Genomic DNA, 15418 nt, shown 5'->3' on the forward strand with positions numbered 1-15418 from the left:
ATAGGCTGCACCGATGGGCTGAGGTCAACTGCATGAAGTTCAACAAGGCCAAGTGCCGGGTCCTGCACCTGGGGCACAATAACCCCAAGCAGAGCCACAGGCTGGGAGATGAGTGGTTGGAGAGCTGCCAGGCAGAGAAGGACCTGGGAGTGATGGTGGATAGTCGGCTGAATATGAGCCAGCAGTGTGCTCAGGTGGCCAAGAAGGCCAACAGCATCCTGGCTTGTATCAGAAGCAGTGTGGCCAGCAGAGCTAGGGAGGTGATCGTCCCCCTGTACTCGGCTCTGGTGAGGCCGCACCTCGAGTACTGTGTTCAGTTTTGGGCCCCTCGCTACAAGAAGGACATTGAGGTGCTCGAGCAGGTCCGGAGAAGGGCGACGAAGCTGGTGAGGGGCCTGGAGAACAAGTCCTACGAGGAGCGGCTGAGGGAGCTGGGCTTGTTCAGCCTGGAGAAGAGGAGGCTCAGGGGCGACCTTATCGCTCTTTACAGATACCTCAAAGGAGGCTGTAGCGAGGTGGGGGTGGTCTGTTCTCCCACGTGCCTGGTGACAGGACAAGGGGGAATGGGCTTAAGTTGCGCCAGGGGAGTTTTAGGTTGGATGTTAGGAAGAACTTCTTCACTGAAAGGGTTGTTAGACATTGGAATGGGCTGCCCAGGGAAGTGGTGGAGTCACCATCCCTGGAAGTCTTTAAAAGATGTTTAGATGTAGAGCTTAGGGATATGGTTTAGTGGGGATTGTTAGCGTTAGGTCAGAGGTTGGACTCGATCTTGAGGTTTCTTCCAACCTAGAAATTCTGTGATTCTGTGATTGATGTTCACAGCAGGTAAAAACCTTAAAGCTGGATGCAATGCCTTTTTTTTTTTTTCCCCCAAGTAATTCCTCCATATGCAGAATATACATCTTGTATTCAGTTGTTCTTAAGAGAATTCTGTCCTGGAAGAGGTTTATTAGATCAAAATAGTGAAAGCTTTCACCTTTTACTGCATGTTTGGATTTCACATTTGCATTAAGGGAAGAGGAAAGATCTACCTAGTTAACAAAATAAGGAACCTACATGCCTCAAATAGGCAGCATTTAGGCATCTAAAGCTAGACGCCTGTCTGCAAGCAATCCTTCGCACAGTCAAGTTCCTTGCAACACATAATAAATTTTCTCAGTTTCTTCCCCCAGCTAAGCCAACCATAGAAGTGGCCATTGCTCTACCTGGCAGCCAAAGCTCAGTTTGCTAGGCCCATTCAAAACACATTCAACTGCTGCTGACAAGGCAGAGCTCTGCAAAAGCGAACTCTTGGATATATCTTCGTAATACCCAAGGCCAGGATGAAAGGATGTGCTTCTCTTCTGATGCCACACACCGGTGATTAAGTAACTGAAGCATGTGAAACAGGCTAAAGACATTAATTACATGTCAAGCTAAAGATGTTTATACCCACACCTCCATTGTTTCAGAAGGATACTACTGTCATCTGAACTCCTCAAAGGCTCATTAACAGCAATTATTAAGCAGAGAAGTTTAAAATTATTGGATATGGATTTAACGAAGACACAGAACCCAGGAGAGTGGTTCCCAAAATGCACAATGAAAAGCTCAGATTGCAGAAAGCAATGACTTCATTAATGTCTGAAACATCACCTGGTTACACCTCCAAACAGACTGACCAATTTAGGTCTCCGGGAACCCAGTAGTGCAAAGGATCCCTTCTGCAAATATGAACCATGTATTTTTTCCTCCACTGTGGGCCTAACTTTGGAAATACAGTACAGGCAATTAAAGATATCTGAATGTTTGTTTGTGAAGAAAAAAGATGTTTTTTGTCACCTTGTCCACTTGAATGACAGAAATTATTCTGCATTTAACGTTATTTGGAGAGCTAATGAAAATACTAACTACATCAAGTTTATATTTTTGAACTCCAAGAACACAGCAAATAATTAATTGTGAAGAGCCCTGCAAAGTCATTTAAACTAAACTCTTAGCTTAGAAGCACGCATGCACACTTGGTGCCAACGTGTTTGTACCTGATGGGCACTACAAGCCTGACTATCAATTTTGATATAAGCAGGATCAATGCTAGTGACAGTAAAATAACAACATCGGGTGGCAATGTGATCTTATGCGCATGCAGTACCAGAATTAGGTTCTCACACTTCTGAGACACTTCCCTCAGTGTCTGCTCTGTGTGCCCTCACAGATGGCCCTCCCCACGCTCCCTGCAACAGGGCTTGCTGCATGGCCTTTCAGCTCCAGCAGCAGGAGGGTAAAGAGGTCAGAGCCAGACTGTGCTTGTCCTTCTCTCTTCAATAACAGTGGATGGACATTAAGAGCTGCAGCACACAGGCAGGCATCTGGAAACAGGCAAAGAGAGGAAGGCTGGGCATTACTGGGGCAGAAAGGGAAGGGATGGACTCAGGTCCAGCGCACCCTTACACTGCACCAAGGTCCCAGTTTCGAAGGAGTATTAAATCAGATAGAGCAGTAAGATTGTTCTTTGGGAAAACAGAGGAACAGATGAAGGGAAAAGGAGACATCCAAAACCATACCATTTCCTAGAGATTTAATAGCGTGGTAATGCTTGGTGATCATGGATGAAGCACATTGCTAACCATTTGTATTTTAGGCAAAATTAATCAACGATTTAGATGACAGAAATCCTAAAATGCTGTTTCAGAAAAAAAGCTTTTTATGTCAACAGCAGAGGTCTACAGATGAATTTGAGGAAGGCTTAACACTCCTACTTTTTTCTTGCTGATGAATACAATTTGTCTTAGAAAGCAAATGCTCAAGTGTTAGACTATGTTAACAGAGCAGGCATCCCTTGGAATTGCCTAAGAAGGTAATAAATACATGAACAAAACCAAATACTACTAGCAAACAAAAAGAAGTTATCCCCCTCACACACATACTTTAAAATGAAAGACTCCTAGAAGAAAGGCCACTGCAAAATATTCTGATACTGATCTGAATCACTTTGCAAATAGCAAAATAGACGGAAAAGAACACCAATGAGATGTTTCAATTGATAGTGGCTTCTTTCCACTTTAATACTAAATACAGTTTCCATTTAGGATTTCTCTGAAAATGTGCAGTTTTATACATTCATTTTTGTGCTGTAAGTGCAAAATTTATTTTCTGATATATTGCAGTCCATTAAGGCATATCATACAAATAGTTCTATTTCTGCATTAGTCAATAGGCACACTAAAAGAAGATGGTTAATATCTGGGGCATTGACTGCATATCCGTAATATCAATTAATGATGTATATGCTGATACTCAGCATATACAATCACAACTCTATCTAAATTGTAAAAAAGTTTGCCAAAGGCTTTAAGGGGAACAGGCGCTGGTACTGCACAAGTAACAGTGAATTCAAATATATGCAGGAAACTAAACGGTTGCTTTGAACAAAATGCTTTAAACATAGCCACAGGGCAATTGGTATTTAGTTAAGATGCAAAAAGGAAAAACACAGAACTAGTTCAAGTCCAGAACTCCCTTTGCAAGTGGATCCCAGTCACCACCTCCCATGTAGAATGGGTCTGAGTCCGAACTGGTGAGCTGCTACAAACCAGCATCTTGACACAGCCCCTTTCTATCCCTAGACATTCTCCTAAAGCTGAAGATCCTGCATGAACTCCTAAGCTTCACCCAGGCTTTTCCAGACAGCATGGGTGCAAAGAATCCCCTGCACAGCTGTCTGTTCACTGCAGACAAGCTGCCAGGGTCAGGCAGGCTTGTTCTGATGCTGCTTCAGCTGTGGTTACCATAGCTGGCTGCCAAGCTGTAAATTGGACCAACTGAACTTACTAAGCTTCACCAAATCCCCCCTCGTTAAGGTCTTTTTTTTTTTTTTTTTTTCCATTTTTTTATGCTTAGATGACAGTTGCATCAGCACAGCTGCCGTGACAGAACAGAGCCAGAAGCAAGCAGCCAGAAGCAGGGATCACCGGCAAACCACAAACTCTGCTACCAAATTCCTGCATCCCTTAGCTATCAACTCTCCACTGAGTACTAATCTGTAACCATTCCAGCACTGATTTTTCCACTGTCCTCCTACCAGTTAGCTCGTCCAAATGTGTGTTCAACTTCTGCATTAGGCCTGGTTTCTTCGCACTGCCTTGCTCATATTTTAGCCCCGCTCACTTTAGTTTCTTGTAAAGTGAGACAGAACTGAAAATAGTCTGAACGCATCACTTTCCTCTGCCTTGACTTTGACTCAACCCTGACTTTGGTAGGACATGCAAATCTGTCCTACTAACTGCCAGCTCTGGCTTACCATAATAATTGCTTTTCCAGTTTTTATCCTGAGGAATACCTTCAGCAGAAATTCTACATTAAAACTCAACTCAAGAGACAGGAAAGATTAAGGAACTGAAGCACTAAAAGCTTTTAAAGATAAGGATGGTGTATGTATCGCATGCACTAACCAATTAAGAACATGTCCCACCCTGCCTTACAGAATGAGCATTACAGCTTGAAAAATAAGAAGCCTAGCTTTGGCAGCAGCCCCTGCAGTGATGTGTACAGTGGTTTAAACAACTGATGGGCAGATCAGCTCCACCACACCGCTGTCTCTCTCCCCCTTCTCAGGACAGGGTGAGAAAATAGGATGGCAAAAAAAAAAACAACAACACAAAACAACTCATGGTTAAGATCAGGAGCGGTTTAATCAGAGGAAAAGAAAAGCAAAGTCTGTGCAGAAGAAAAAAGAGAAATCAATTACTCTGTCCTTTCCACCAAGGAGTAAATTTTGTCCATGTCTCGGGAAGGAGGGCCTCAATGTGTTGCAGTTGCATGGGGGGACAGGCGCTTCCCTAACAACGCTTCCTTAACAAGAGCCCCTTCCCCAAATGTCCCTTTGGGAGGTTTGGGCCAGCTGCCTTGGTGCCTGCCCCCCTCGGGCTGCCCACCCCATCCTGCTGGCTCTGGGGGCCAGCCCTGGTGCTGTGCCAGCTCTGCCCCACTGCAGACAAAACAACTGGGGCCTGGGGCTGCAGGTGCAGGGCACAGCGCTGCGTGGGCTGCTGCGGGACGACCAGCTCCATCCCAGCCACCTGCCGAACCCGTGCATCTCTCCTCCCTTCCTTTCCAAGCACTGAAATCTTCACACTCTGAATGTATACCAAAATAACGGTGTGGAAGGAGTTCTCATCTCCCGTTTTTAATTTGATATCCAGAAATTCACTCTTCTTTTTTTTTCAGACTGCCATCACACGGTTTATCTCCTTTTCTCTCACACTCAGAATTACTTGTGCACTAAGCAGACACCACCAAAGCCTTCCCCCACCCCAATCCATCCTCTTTTCCCTTTGCCTCTGACTTTTGTACTGTGATTTTCAATTTCAGTTCCAATCACAAACTTTTGAGATGAGGATGTGTCTCTTTAGAGATGAAAAGGCCACAAGTAGAAGCCAGAACTAAAAGTGTCAAAAACTTTTTGAACAGTTTAAGCAGAGAAGGTTCAGGTTTATGTTTTGTTAGTGTAGGTAACCTCAACATACTTTACGAAGTTGGAACAGTCACTTCCCCTCTCCCTGGCAAACACAGCAACAAGGAGATGACAACAGAATCACAGGGTGGAAGTTCACGTGCTCGAAACTCTTAAGAGTGATACAGGTCAGCAGCAGATCATGCCCAAAGATGTATTTTTCCATTGTCATCTCTCTCATCTTACATAACTGCCTCTATTAAATTCAAGTTAACCCAAAACCGAATGAACCCTCATCTGCTACAAGAAGTACTGAAAGCAGTTTTCAGAAGTGTTTTTGTTTGTTTGTTTTTTGTTTTTTCCCCAAAGAGCAGTGAAAACTCACTGCTTTGAACATTTTCCTTTCACAAGCAGTACTGTGTTCCTTGGATACAGGGCTAACAAAAGCCTCTGATTCAGTTGACAGACAGGAGAGCTCTCCTGAAGTTGGTTGGGCCTTTCAGATTTTTGAAGTTCAGAAGTACAATGTGAAGTGATCCTAATGCACCTGGGGAGAAATTGAGACAGCTCTGAAAAAGAGAAGAGCAGGACATTGCTGTCAGGTGGGGTTAAGCAATGGAGCAAACTGCCAAAGCAAGAACAATTGGTGATGTGCAGCTCCACAGGACTGCAGAGGCCCACATGTTACACCAGTCAATACTCCTGCTCTGTCGCAGCAAACACCAAAGAAGTGAGTGGTATTGGAGTGAGGGCTGCAAGGCATGCAAAGCAATCCTTCTGTGCTGATCAGTGTTAAAACTGGATCTAGCATTCTGCAAAGAGCTTTAAGCACCATACCTGCCCATACACACACAGAGGGGGAAAAAAAAAAGTTGGTCTTAAATTGCAGCAAGGAAGATTTCCCTGACATTCAGAAACAACACAAGCGACAAAAGGGAAATGTTTCTACCTGCAGTAACACCATACAGCTTAGAGGGATTGCAGGGGGGGAAGAGGGGGATGAAGATTGTCATGCTGCAGCCCAGAGAGCAGGGCTCATACAAACACCCAGCGCTGGCAGAGCAGAGCGGCTGGGCTGGACCTTCCTGAGGCCCCCCCCCCACTCCCACAGCCCTACTACCCCCCAGGAGAGCCCACCTGACCTCCAGATGTATATGCTACAAGAACATAGAAATGGGGTTCACGTCATCCCTTACTATAGCAGAGAGGGAAAAATCTCCTGCACATCTTCTCATTTTACTTCTCACAAACTTCTGAAGTGTTACACAATTGAAATGCTCTATGAGATGGCAACAATTACACTGGGTATGGTACAGATACTTGATTTTCTTGTTGTCTCCTTTTAAAAAACAATCGCCTTTCACTGAAAGCCTCTTATGCCAGTCTTAGAGACACATTATAGAATTAATAGCTAGGAGTCAATTTTTAAGAGTGAAAAAAAATTACTGTTGCAGACTCCTGACTGGGAGAACTGCTTAAAATTCGTACCTGACCTGTTTTCTGAAGCTGCTACCAAGCTACAAATATCTTGCTCACCAAATATTTGATGGAGACTTGCCTGTTTATGATGCAATGTCAACCACAGAGCCATTAAAACAAAAGGTTTATTTGGGCTTTTTGCTGATGTTTAGAAACCATTTGAGTTATGGAAACTTCTCTTGATTATTTCAGGTTTATTTAACCTCTGACACTAAGCTGATAGGGAAGGACATTTTGGTGTAGCTGATTACCACTAATCTCCTGAGCAATCATCCGCAGTCCACCATCAGCATCAGATGCATTTCTCTGTACTTCGCTTTTCTATGTTATCAAGTAGTTATATCATTTTATATTCAATCAGTTAACACCTTGGATTTTTTCTTCCTGCACAGCATCTAGCACAAAGGTGTTGCAGATGTTGCAGCAATACATGAAAACCAGAGTGGATTTTAGCAGCTAAAACAATAAAGACTTTTCAGACCATTTTTTAATAATTTTAAATACCTATGAAAGAGCACACGTATGTGCCAGCTGGAATTCTTTCTGCTTCCATAGTCACACACTTGGCTACCTGAAATACTGCATAATGGTACCAAAATATCACGCTTGAAATTAATCAGATTGGAAAAGCAGTTTCAAAACAACCACTCAGAACATTAAATACTATTGGCAGCAGGATCTCCAAACATCTTCCTCCACAGTGACACAAGCTTTGAGGAATTCATGTGCCCACTCTGTTGTCCTTACAGATTATTCCACTCATTGGTACAAGCTTGTTAATAATTACCTCTGTTTCCAGTATAAATAACTTATAACCTGCTCCACAGGTACCACAAAAACAGCCAAGCAGGCAGGCCTTTAAGGGAGCAGAAGTCTGACAGCTCAGGAAGTGCCCCTGTACTAAACAAGTACAGCATTACTCTGAGTGCTTCAGGATATTCCTGTGACAAACAGCATTAAGGGCGATTCATGCCAGTTCAATTCATGCCAGTTCAGGCTATCGAAAGGCACAGAGGCCCAAACCACAAACACTGACAGAAAGTACCACCCAGAGCTCAGGCCTGCATGTGACTTAAGGACATGCAGAGCATCGCTCCTCCACCAATGCTCTGACCAGAAGGCCGGGGTTAGCAAGCATTGCCCTCCCCCAGTGATGTGGATTTATATTTAGGACATGTTCAAAGGTTTTTGTATAGTATCTTGAAACAACGTTAAAATGAACTGAAATTTTAAAATGTTTGTATCAGTTTCGGGTGACAAATACAATCTGGACCTGTCCAAACACACCACTAAGTATATAAGTAGAAGGCTGCTGAGGCCTCACTACAACTCTGTAGTAAGCTCTGTCAGAGTTTTACAGCCCAACCCACAAAAGCGCAGAGTGCTCGTTAACATGTCAGTGAATACATCAATTTGAACACATTTACTCCCTGTACTTTGTTCAAAACGCTACTCAGAAATACTGTGATGAGAACCTTTTGAGCGGCAAATTTCATGCTTGCCACCTCAAGTGCACCCACGCCCCCACTGGGCTCAGCTGGCAGCCCGGCCGTACTTACACACAGGCAATCTGTGTGCCATGGCGCGCCCCTCTCACGGGCGCATTGCCCTCAGTGCGATGGGGATGGGACGCTGGCACCTGTTGCTGCGGAGCACGGCAACACTTCTTCTCCAAGCTTCCTGGGACACAAGAGGACCGAGAATCAGCACACGTGCAACCCAGCACGGACATCACCGGGGACACCGCTGCGTGCAAAGAGCAGCGGTGGCAGCTCATGTTTTGCTGCCAACGCACATCTGGCACGCTGCATTGCTGCACGGGACGGCTCTCCCACCGGGCAGCAGCACACACCTTGCTGCGACGAGGCCTGCACCCGCGGAGAACTTCTGCTCGCCACCTTCATAACCCATTCATTGCACGGCACTGACAAGGGGGCTAAGCCCCTCCGCGACTCATTCACTGCACTGGCACGGGGCTAAACGCCCCCGTTCCCCCCAGCTGCACCGGCGAGGCATTGCCACCACGCCTCCCAGCCGCGTTTTCACCCAGCCACCTCCCAGGCACGCTCCTTTCCCCGGCGACCCTGCACCCCCTGCACCCCCCCCGCCCCCTGCCGTGCCCCCGGCCCCGCGCCCCGCACTCACCCGCCCGGTCCCGGAGCCGCCACCACCGCCACGGGCGCGCCACCACCCCTACCCCCTCAAGTGGGCCGGCGGCAGCCAATGGCAGAACAGGAGGAAGGCTCGACGGCCAATCAGAGACGAGGGGCGGGACCTAGAAGGGGGTATGTGGCTAGGGGCGGTATGAGCCCTGCCGGCCGCGGGGTCTGGGCGGGAGGGGCGGGGCTTGGGCGGATGGGGGCGTGCCCTGTGGGGAGGGGGCGGGGCCCGGGCGGGGCTGGGGCGTCCCCCGCGTCCCAAGGGGGAGGGGTGGGGGCAGCAGGGGTGGGTGAGGGCTGGGGGCACTGTGGGGTAACGGCCTGAGGTAACGAGGGGAATAAAGCTAACGCTCACATGGTAAAGAGGATGTACAGCCTTGAAGAGGCTGTCAGGGTAGGGCGTAGCTGCGTTACCTCAGCGTTCCCTGGGCTCCCAACCTTAGATGTTAGCCGCGCTGGGGGAAGCTGGGGTGCGAGCCCTAAGGAACAGTACGGAGCGTGGAGTGGAGTGGAGTGGAGTGGAGTGGAGTGGAGTGGAGTGGAGTGGAGTGGAGTGGAGTGGAGTGGAGTGGAGTGGAGACACCATGGCTAGGCTCTGGGACCACGTGGGGACTCGATTTTTCTTGTGCACACCAAGACCGATAAGCTGCACTTTTGCCACCCTGAGCCAAGGACCTCAATGTTTGTTTTTTTTTTTTGTCAAATTTGTCAATGTTTTGACACATGCTGTACCCTAGTGCACTTTAGCTCATTATAATATCATTGTAATACCAAAACACACCTCCATGCGAAAAGTTACCCACCTCCAAGGTGCGACCACCCCTCACTGAGCATGCGCTCTGAATTTCTAGAAGCCTATTACTTTAAACGGAGATGGGGGAAATTTTCACCAATCATAGCTAAGATATGCTTGAGCAGAGTCACTCAAGCTCCACCTAAAAGAAAGAAAATAATATAAATTGGCCTAAGAGAGAGGAGATGTTGGGGAAGATACCACCATCAGGGGAGATACCACCATCAGGGGAGATACCATCCCAAGGAAATACACCATCCCAAGGACCTCCTAACCCCTGGAATCAGTCGACGGGCTGAGCTTCTCTTCCCCCTGCATTGGGACACCTTTGGGTGAGATCTGAACACTTGGTTATACCGTGTGTCTCCGTGGAAACTTAGAAATCTCTATAGAACCTTTGTGCGTTTTAATACATTAATTTCCAGGCTGCACACCTGTGTCACCTGTGTCACCTGTGCATTTCATGCATGCTAGCTTGCTTTTGCAGACAGTCACTATCGCCAGCAATCCAAAGAACCTGTGTACCTGTTGCTGTAAAAAATTGCACTGGATTGCATTGTTCATAGTTGTGACGGTTCTCATCAAACGCATCTAGACTAAGGGTGGTTATATGTTATTGGTGAATCCGTGACCATGGTAGTTCAGTGCTCTGAACCCAACCAGCCCCCTAATGGTTAATGTTTTATTGGTGAATCTTTGACTGTGATAGCTCAGTACCCTGAATCCAACCAGGCCCGTAACTGTTAGTTGGCTACACCCCTTAATGTGACAGAGAAATTGGTGTAGTTGGCAGGATTGGTATGGATAAACTGCTGCAAAAATGCAAATGTTTCCCTTCCCAGGTGGGGAAGGAATGGGCCCAAGAATTTTGGAAAAATCAAGAGAAAGTGGTAGAAAATATTGAGCAGTGTCAGACTTCACGAAAGATTGGTCAAAGAAAGGGTAAAGTTGTGATTTGTGCTGTGTTAGGGGCCTGTTTGTCTTGTGCTTAGGAGGAAGCTAAGGAAACTCCTGCTTCCAAACTGATTTCTGATGTGGAATACGCAGCTTTGAAATCAGAGAATGAGGTGTTGAAGTCGTCATTGGCCTTTGAAAAGGAGACAGGAGTAACATTAGGAATCAGATTGGATAAACTTTCGATTGAGAATGACAAACTTGTGATTGAAAATGATAAACTTGTGAGTGAGAATAGTCATCTTAAACAATTGCTGGAGAGAGTTAGTCATCTGTTAAATAAAGTACAGCCTTCTGCTCCGGTCAAGCAGATTCATAGATTGCTGCATAGTGCAGACCCTGAAAGCTGGGATGGTGATTTCTGGTTTGATGGTGATGATGGTGTCAAAGAGATTGCTGATTCTGAACCTCAGTTGATTTCCTTGAGACCTTTGGTTAAGACTGAGACTGCTGTTGATGATGATGATGGAATCTGCACTATTGTGCAAACAATTCCATGGTCACCAGCAGAGTTGGTTAAAATACAGGAGAAGTTCTCAAGGCGGTCAGAGGAATTGGAAGTTGAGTATGTGTGGTGAGTTTCTCTTGAAGGAGATCGAATTATATTCAGTGAGGAAGAGACAGGAGGTTTTTGGGGACCTGGAGCATTTTTAACTGCCACACCAGTAGACCATAACTACTCTATAACTGCACAGGCAGAATACTGGGCAGGTGGAATAGATCCTCAGGAGAGAGGCGAACCCCTGGAAATTAGAGCCACAAGCTATTCTGACCTCGCTGTAGCAGTACAGAAAGCAGCCTGCATTCAGGTGATATACAAAAGAGATGAATTCAGGAAATCCCCAATGTTAGCTCCTATTGACCCGGTTCAATTAACCTCTCTCATCCGTGGACTCCCTGATTATCTTAAGATGTTTGTAGCAAATACGCAGGATTGCATACTAGCTGCTCGTAGGGATGATGATCGTGGTCATAGGTGGAATCCAAACTCCCCCATTCCCACCTGGAGTGAATTTGTACAACGCATAGACAAGTACAGACACTGAATGGGCTGGATAAGTTCATCTAGTATTAAGTCCCAAGACCACTCTTGGTGAGTCTGCCAAATCCACACTCAAAATCCCAGAAACCCCAAATTCAAAGAGGTTCAAACCTAATAGGGAACGGGGTGAATTGTGGCGTAAGGCCCTAGCTTTGGGTGTACTCCGACCATTCTTGTGTGGTGCCTCTATGCAGGAGCTCCATACATTAGTCCAACTTCTGAGTAAGAAAAATATTCCAGCTGGGGAGAATCGCCTAACCGGAAAACCCCCAACCCGTAAGGAAACTGCAACTTCTGCACCAAGCCCAATTGAGGAGGCAGAAGCTCAGCAAAAAAAAACTCCTATCCCTGGGGAGGGCAGTGAGCCACCCTGCTAGGCAGGTATTAGCAATTCAATGGCTCTCTAATGAACATTCTGACCCTATCATTGCCATTCCCGTTGGACCCCAAAAAATATTGGTAATTTTTCTTATTGTCACACGGGACCCAAATGTCAGTAGTTACACGTGAGACAGGACAAACCCTGAGCATAACACCTGGTCAACACAGGGTTAAATTCACAGGAATCGATGGTGTGGAAAAACAATGCCCTATTGCAACAATTTCACTCTGGCTGCCAGAGGAACAAAAATTAACAAGGGTAGAAGTATTAGTTGGTGCTGCATATACTAATATTTTAGGATTTGACATGCTGCGTGGCTGTATGTGGGAACTCCCTGATGGAACTGTGTGGAGTTTCATGACACATCAAAGGGATTCAGGCACAGTGAGACTGAGCCTGTTACAAACATCCATACTCTTATCCCCCACTAAAATCATTAATCGTTGGCAATATCTGTTGTCAGCAGCAGCACTTAATTGACGGGGTGGTAACAGAATTGGAAGAAAGAGGCATTATTAAAAGGACTCATTCACCTTACATTTCACCGGTGTGGCCAGTAAAGGAACCAACCAGGCAATGGCATTTTACAGTGGATTACAGACAGCTGAATGCTAACACTACACCTTTGACTGCCGCAGTTCCAAACATGGCAGAGATAGTGAAAGCCTTCTGTGCATCTAACAGTAGCAATGGAGCTAACTACTCCCAAGTATCTCTACACATGGGAAGTCAAAGATTGCTATTTCACCCTCTATCTAACCCTACCGGTTGAATACAACAGAACATATTTTATTTTGTGTTCACAGGAATCCTGAGTGAACTGTGTATGGACAGTTGGAGGATGACGAATCAACAGTTTGGATTACTAATGCTATGCTTTACCCTGACCTTAATGCAATTACAGACCTTAAAGGAAACTTAGCTACTGGGGTTGTGCATGGAGCTGAGGTGTTTCACTGTGGCATCTAACCAGACATTATCATGGTATAGCACAATCGGAACACCTCGGAACAAAAAGGATCTAAATCTCTCTACTTTAGTTTTACATGGGGATAAAGTATTTTCAAAAGATGAATGGAGTTGGAGTGATTCCCTAAGAATGGCTGAACTTCAAGCCATGTCTGGCCAGACAATACAAATCAGTTGCTGAATAACTAACGGATCCACTTACAATAGGCCGACTGAAATTAAGACAGTTTATGCAGATTCTACCAGATCACAACATTATTGTACTGATTGTACCAAAATAACTGAACCAAATGTTGATTGCTGGTACAATTTTACTTTCACTAAACCTGTAATTGTGTACTTTGGGGTTACAGAGGCACAGAGTTACTATCTGAATTTATGGGTAATACAGAAACATCATCGACTGCAAAGAATTAGAAGCCTCTGCCCCCGCAGATATTTGAAAATGAACCATCTCGGCCTCCCATTGGTCTAAGTCCTTCTATCTTCAACCCTGGTCCTCACATAATTAAAAATGTGGGACAACAACAAGTCCTCTTTAACCCTAGCTGATCTTTAAAAAGGGTAGATGCAACTGTGTTGTTGGGAATAGGATTAGGTATATTAAATAGCATTGATGCTGAGGTCCTAATGAGTAGAATAACTGCTACAACAGATGACCTAAGGAAATTGGAACAACCAATACAAATTGAAAAAAATGATCATCAATTAATTGTGAATGCCCTTGGAAAAACTCAAGGCAATACCTCCCTTGCCTTGAGCTGCACCCAAGTGTAGTTATGGATACAATCTGTAGCAGCAGCTATCATTAGAGAAGGAGAAGGAGAAACTTTGCCCACTGAAATTCGAAAATTGATTTGGGATAATGCTTCAAATTTGAAAAGGAGTTTCAAGCATGGTGGCAATTAGTCAATTTTACCTATTATGCAGAAAATGATAAAATTGTTGCCTTTATACTTACTATAAGCAATGCCACCATATACAATGTATATCCAATCATTGCATTAGGACTCAGTCATAATGGAACTATACTTTATCCTGAGCAGCATAAAGTATGGGCCCATCAAAAGGGAGGAAAGTGGCAAACAATTGACACGAATGCATGTATTGTGTGTGAACAAAAAGGCTTCATCTGTGAGAGTAACACACCCAAGACATTTGTCTTGACTCTGAACAAAGTATTTGCCACTTTGAGATACAACCTAATGAAACCCTTGAAACTGTACTTCTATATATTGGGAAATGCTGTGTTTGCATGAGAACCCATTGTGATTCTATAGTCATAGATAATACTATTGTAAATACAAGTGATCACTCTAATATTTGTGTTTGTAATTTTACCAAAATTCTAGGATGTGGTTTTAGTTACACAGCTCCTGTCACCTTTCATCAATTTATTGTGTCCAATTATATTCTGCTTCATGATCTGCTGCCTACTTTTACTGGAATGAACCTCACCTTAGTGAAGAAATTGCTGGTGCATGAGGACTTGAAGCGGCTGATGACACGAGTTCAAGAAAATGGACAAAAGACTCTGATTACTGTCCATCATGATGTACAAGAAATACACAGAGTGATGCAAAGAGTAAAGAGAGATGAAAGACACAGTTGGTGGGACACTTTGTTTGGATGGTCACCAGCTGCCACAGGAATCATCAACAAGATGCTCCACCCTGTTGTTGTTCTGTTAACACTCACTGTATTATGCTTTATACTGACAATTAGTTTGTACATTAAACATTGGTTTATGGTGAAACGTTTAGCATCCCTACACAATGTACATACACTTGATAAACCTTGTACTGAGAATGTACATGATACCCCCGACATATTCCAAATGTCGTAAAGCTTGAGTGACTATAGTCACAGGGTGGATTAAACTGAGGCGGGAGAACTTTTCACCAATCATAGCTAAGATATGCTTGAGCAGAGTCACTCAAGCTCCACCTAAACGATAGAAAATAATATAAAATGGCCTAAGAGAGAGGGGATGTCGGGGAAGATACCATCATTAGGGAAGATACCACCATCAGGGGAGATACCACCATCAGGGGAGATACCATCCCAAGGAAATACACCATCCCAAGGACCTCCTGACCCCTGGAATCAGTCAACGGGCTGAGCTTCTCTTCCCCCTGCATTGGGACACCTTTGGGTGAGATCTGAACACTTGGTTATACCGTGTGTCTCCGTGGAAACTTAGAAATCT

At 45.0% G+C, this 15418-nt stretch overlaps 1 protein-coding gene across 1 annotated transcript in view; it reads right to left on the reverse strand.

The window, feature by feature from the left end:
• PJA2 (praja ring finger ubiquitin ligase 2) overlaps positions 1 to 8836 on the reverse strand; it is a 31612-nt gene extending 22776 nt beyond the window's left edge. Inside the window, exons 1-2 of the mRNA XM_082783169.1 lie at positions 8763 to 8836; positions 8550 to 8590 (exon numbers count right to left, since the gene is read on the reverse strand). Coding sequence (XP_082639295.1) covers positions 8550 to 8590; positions 8763 to 8821 — 100 coding nt within the window. The 5' untranslated portion in view covers positions 8822 to 8836. The remainder of the gene's footprint in view (positions 1 to 8549; positions 8591 to 8762) is intronic.
• Between the last annotated feature and the right edge of the window lie 6582 nt (positions 8837 to 15418).

The sequence above is a fragment of the Aythya marila genome (assembly GCF_965140915.1).
Source record: "Aythya marila genome assembly, chromosome: Z".
Lineage (NCBI taxonomy): Eukaryota > Metazoa > Chordata > Aves > Anseriformes > Anatidae > Aythya > Aythya marila.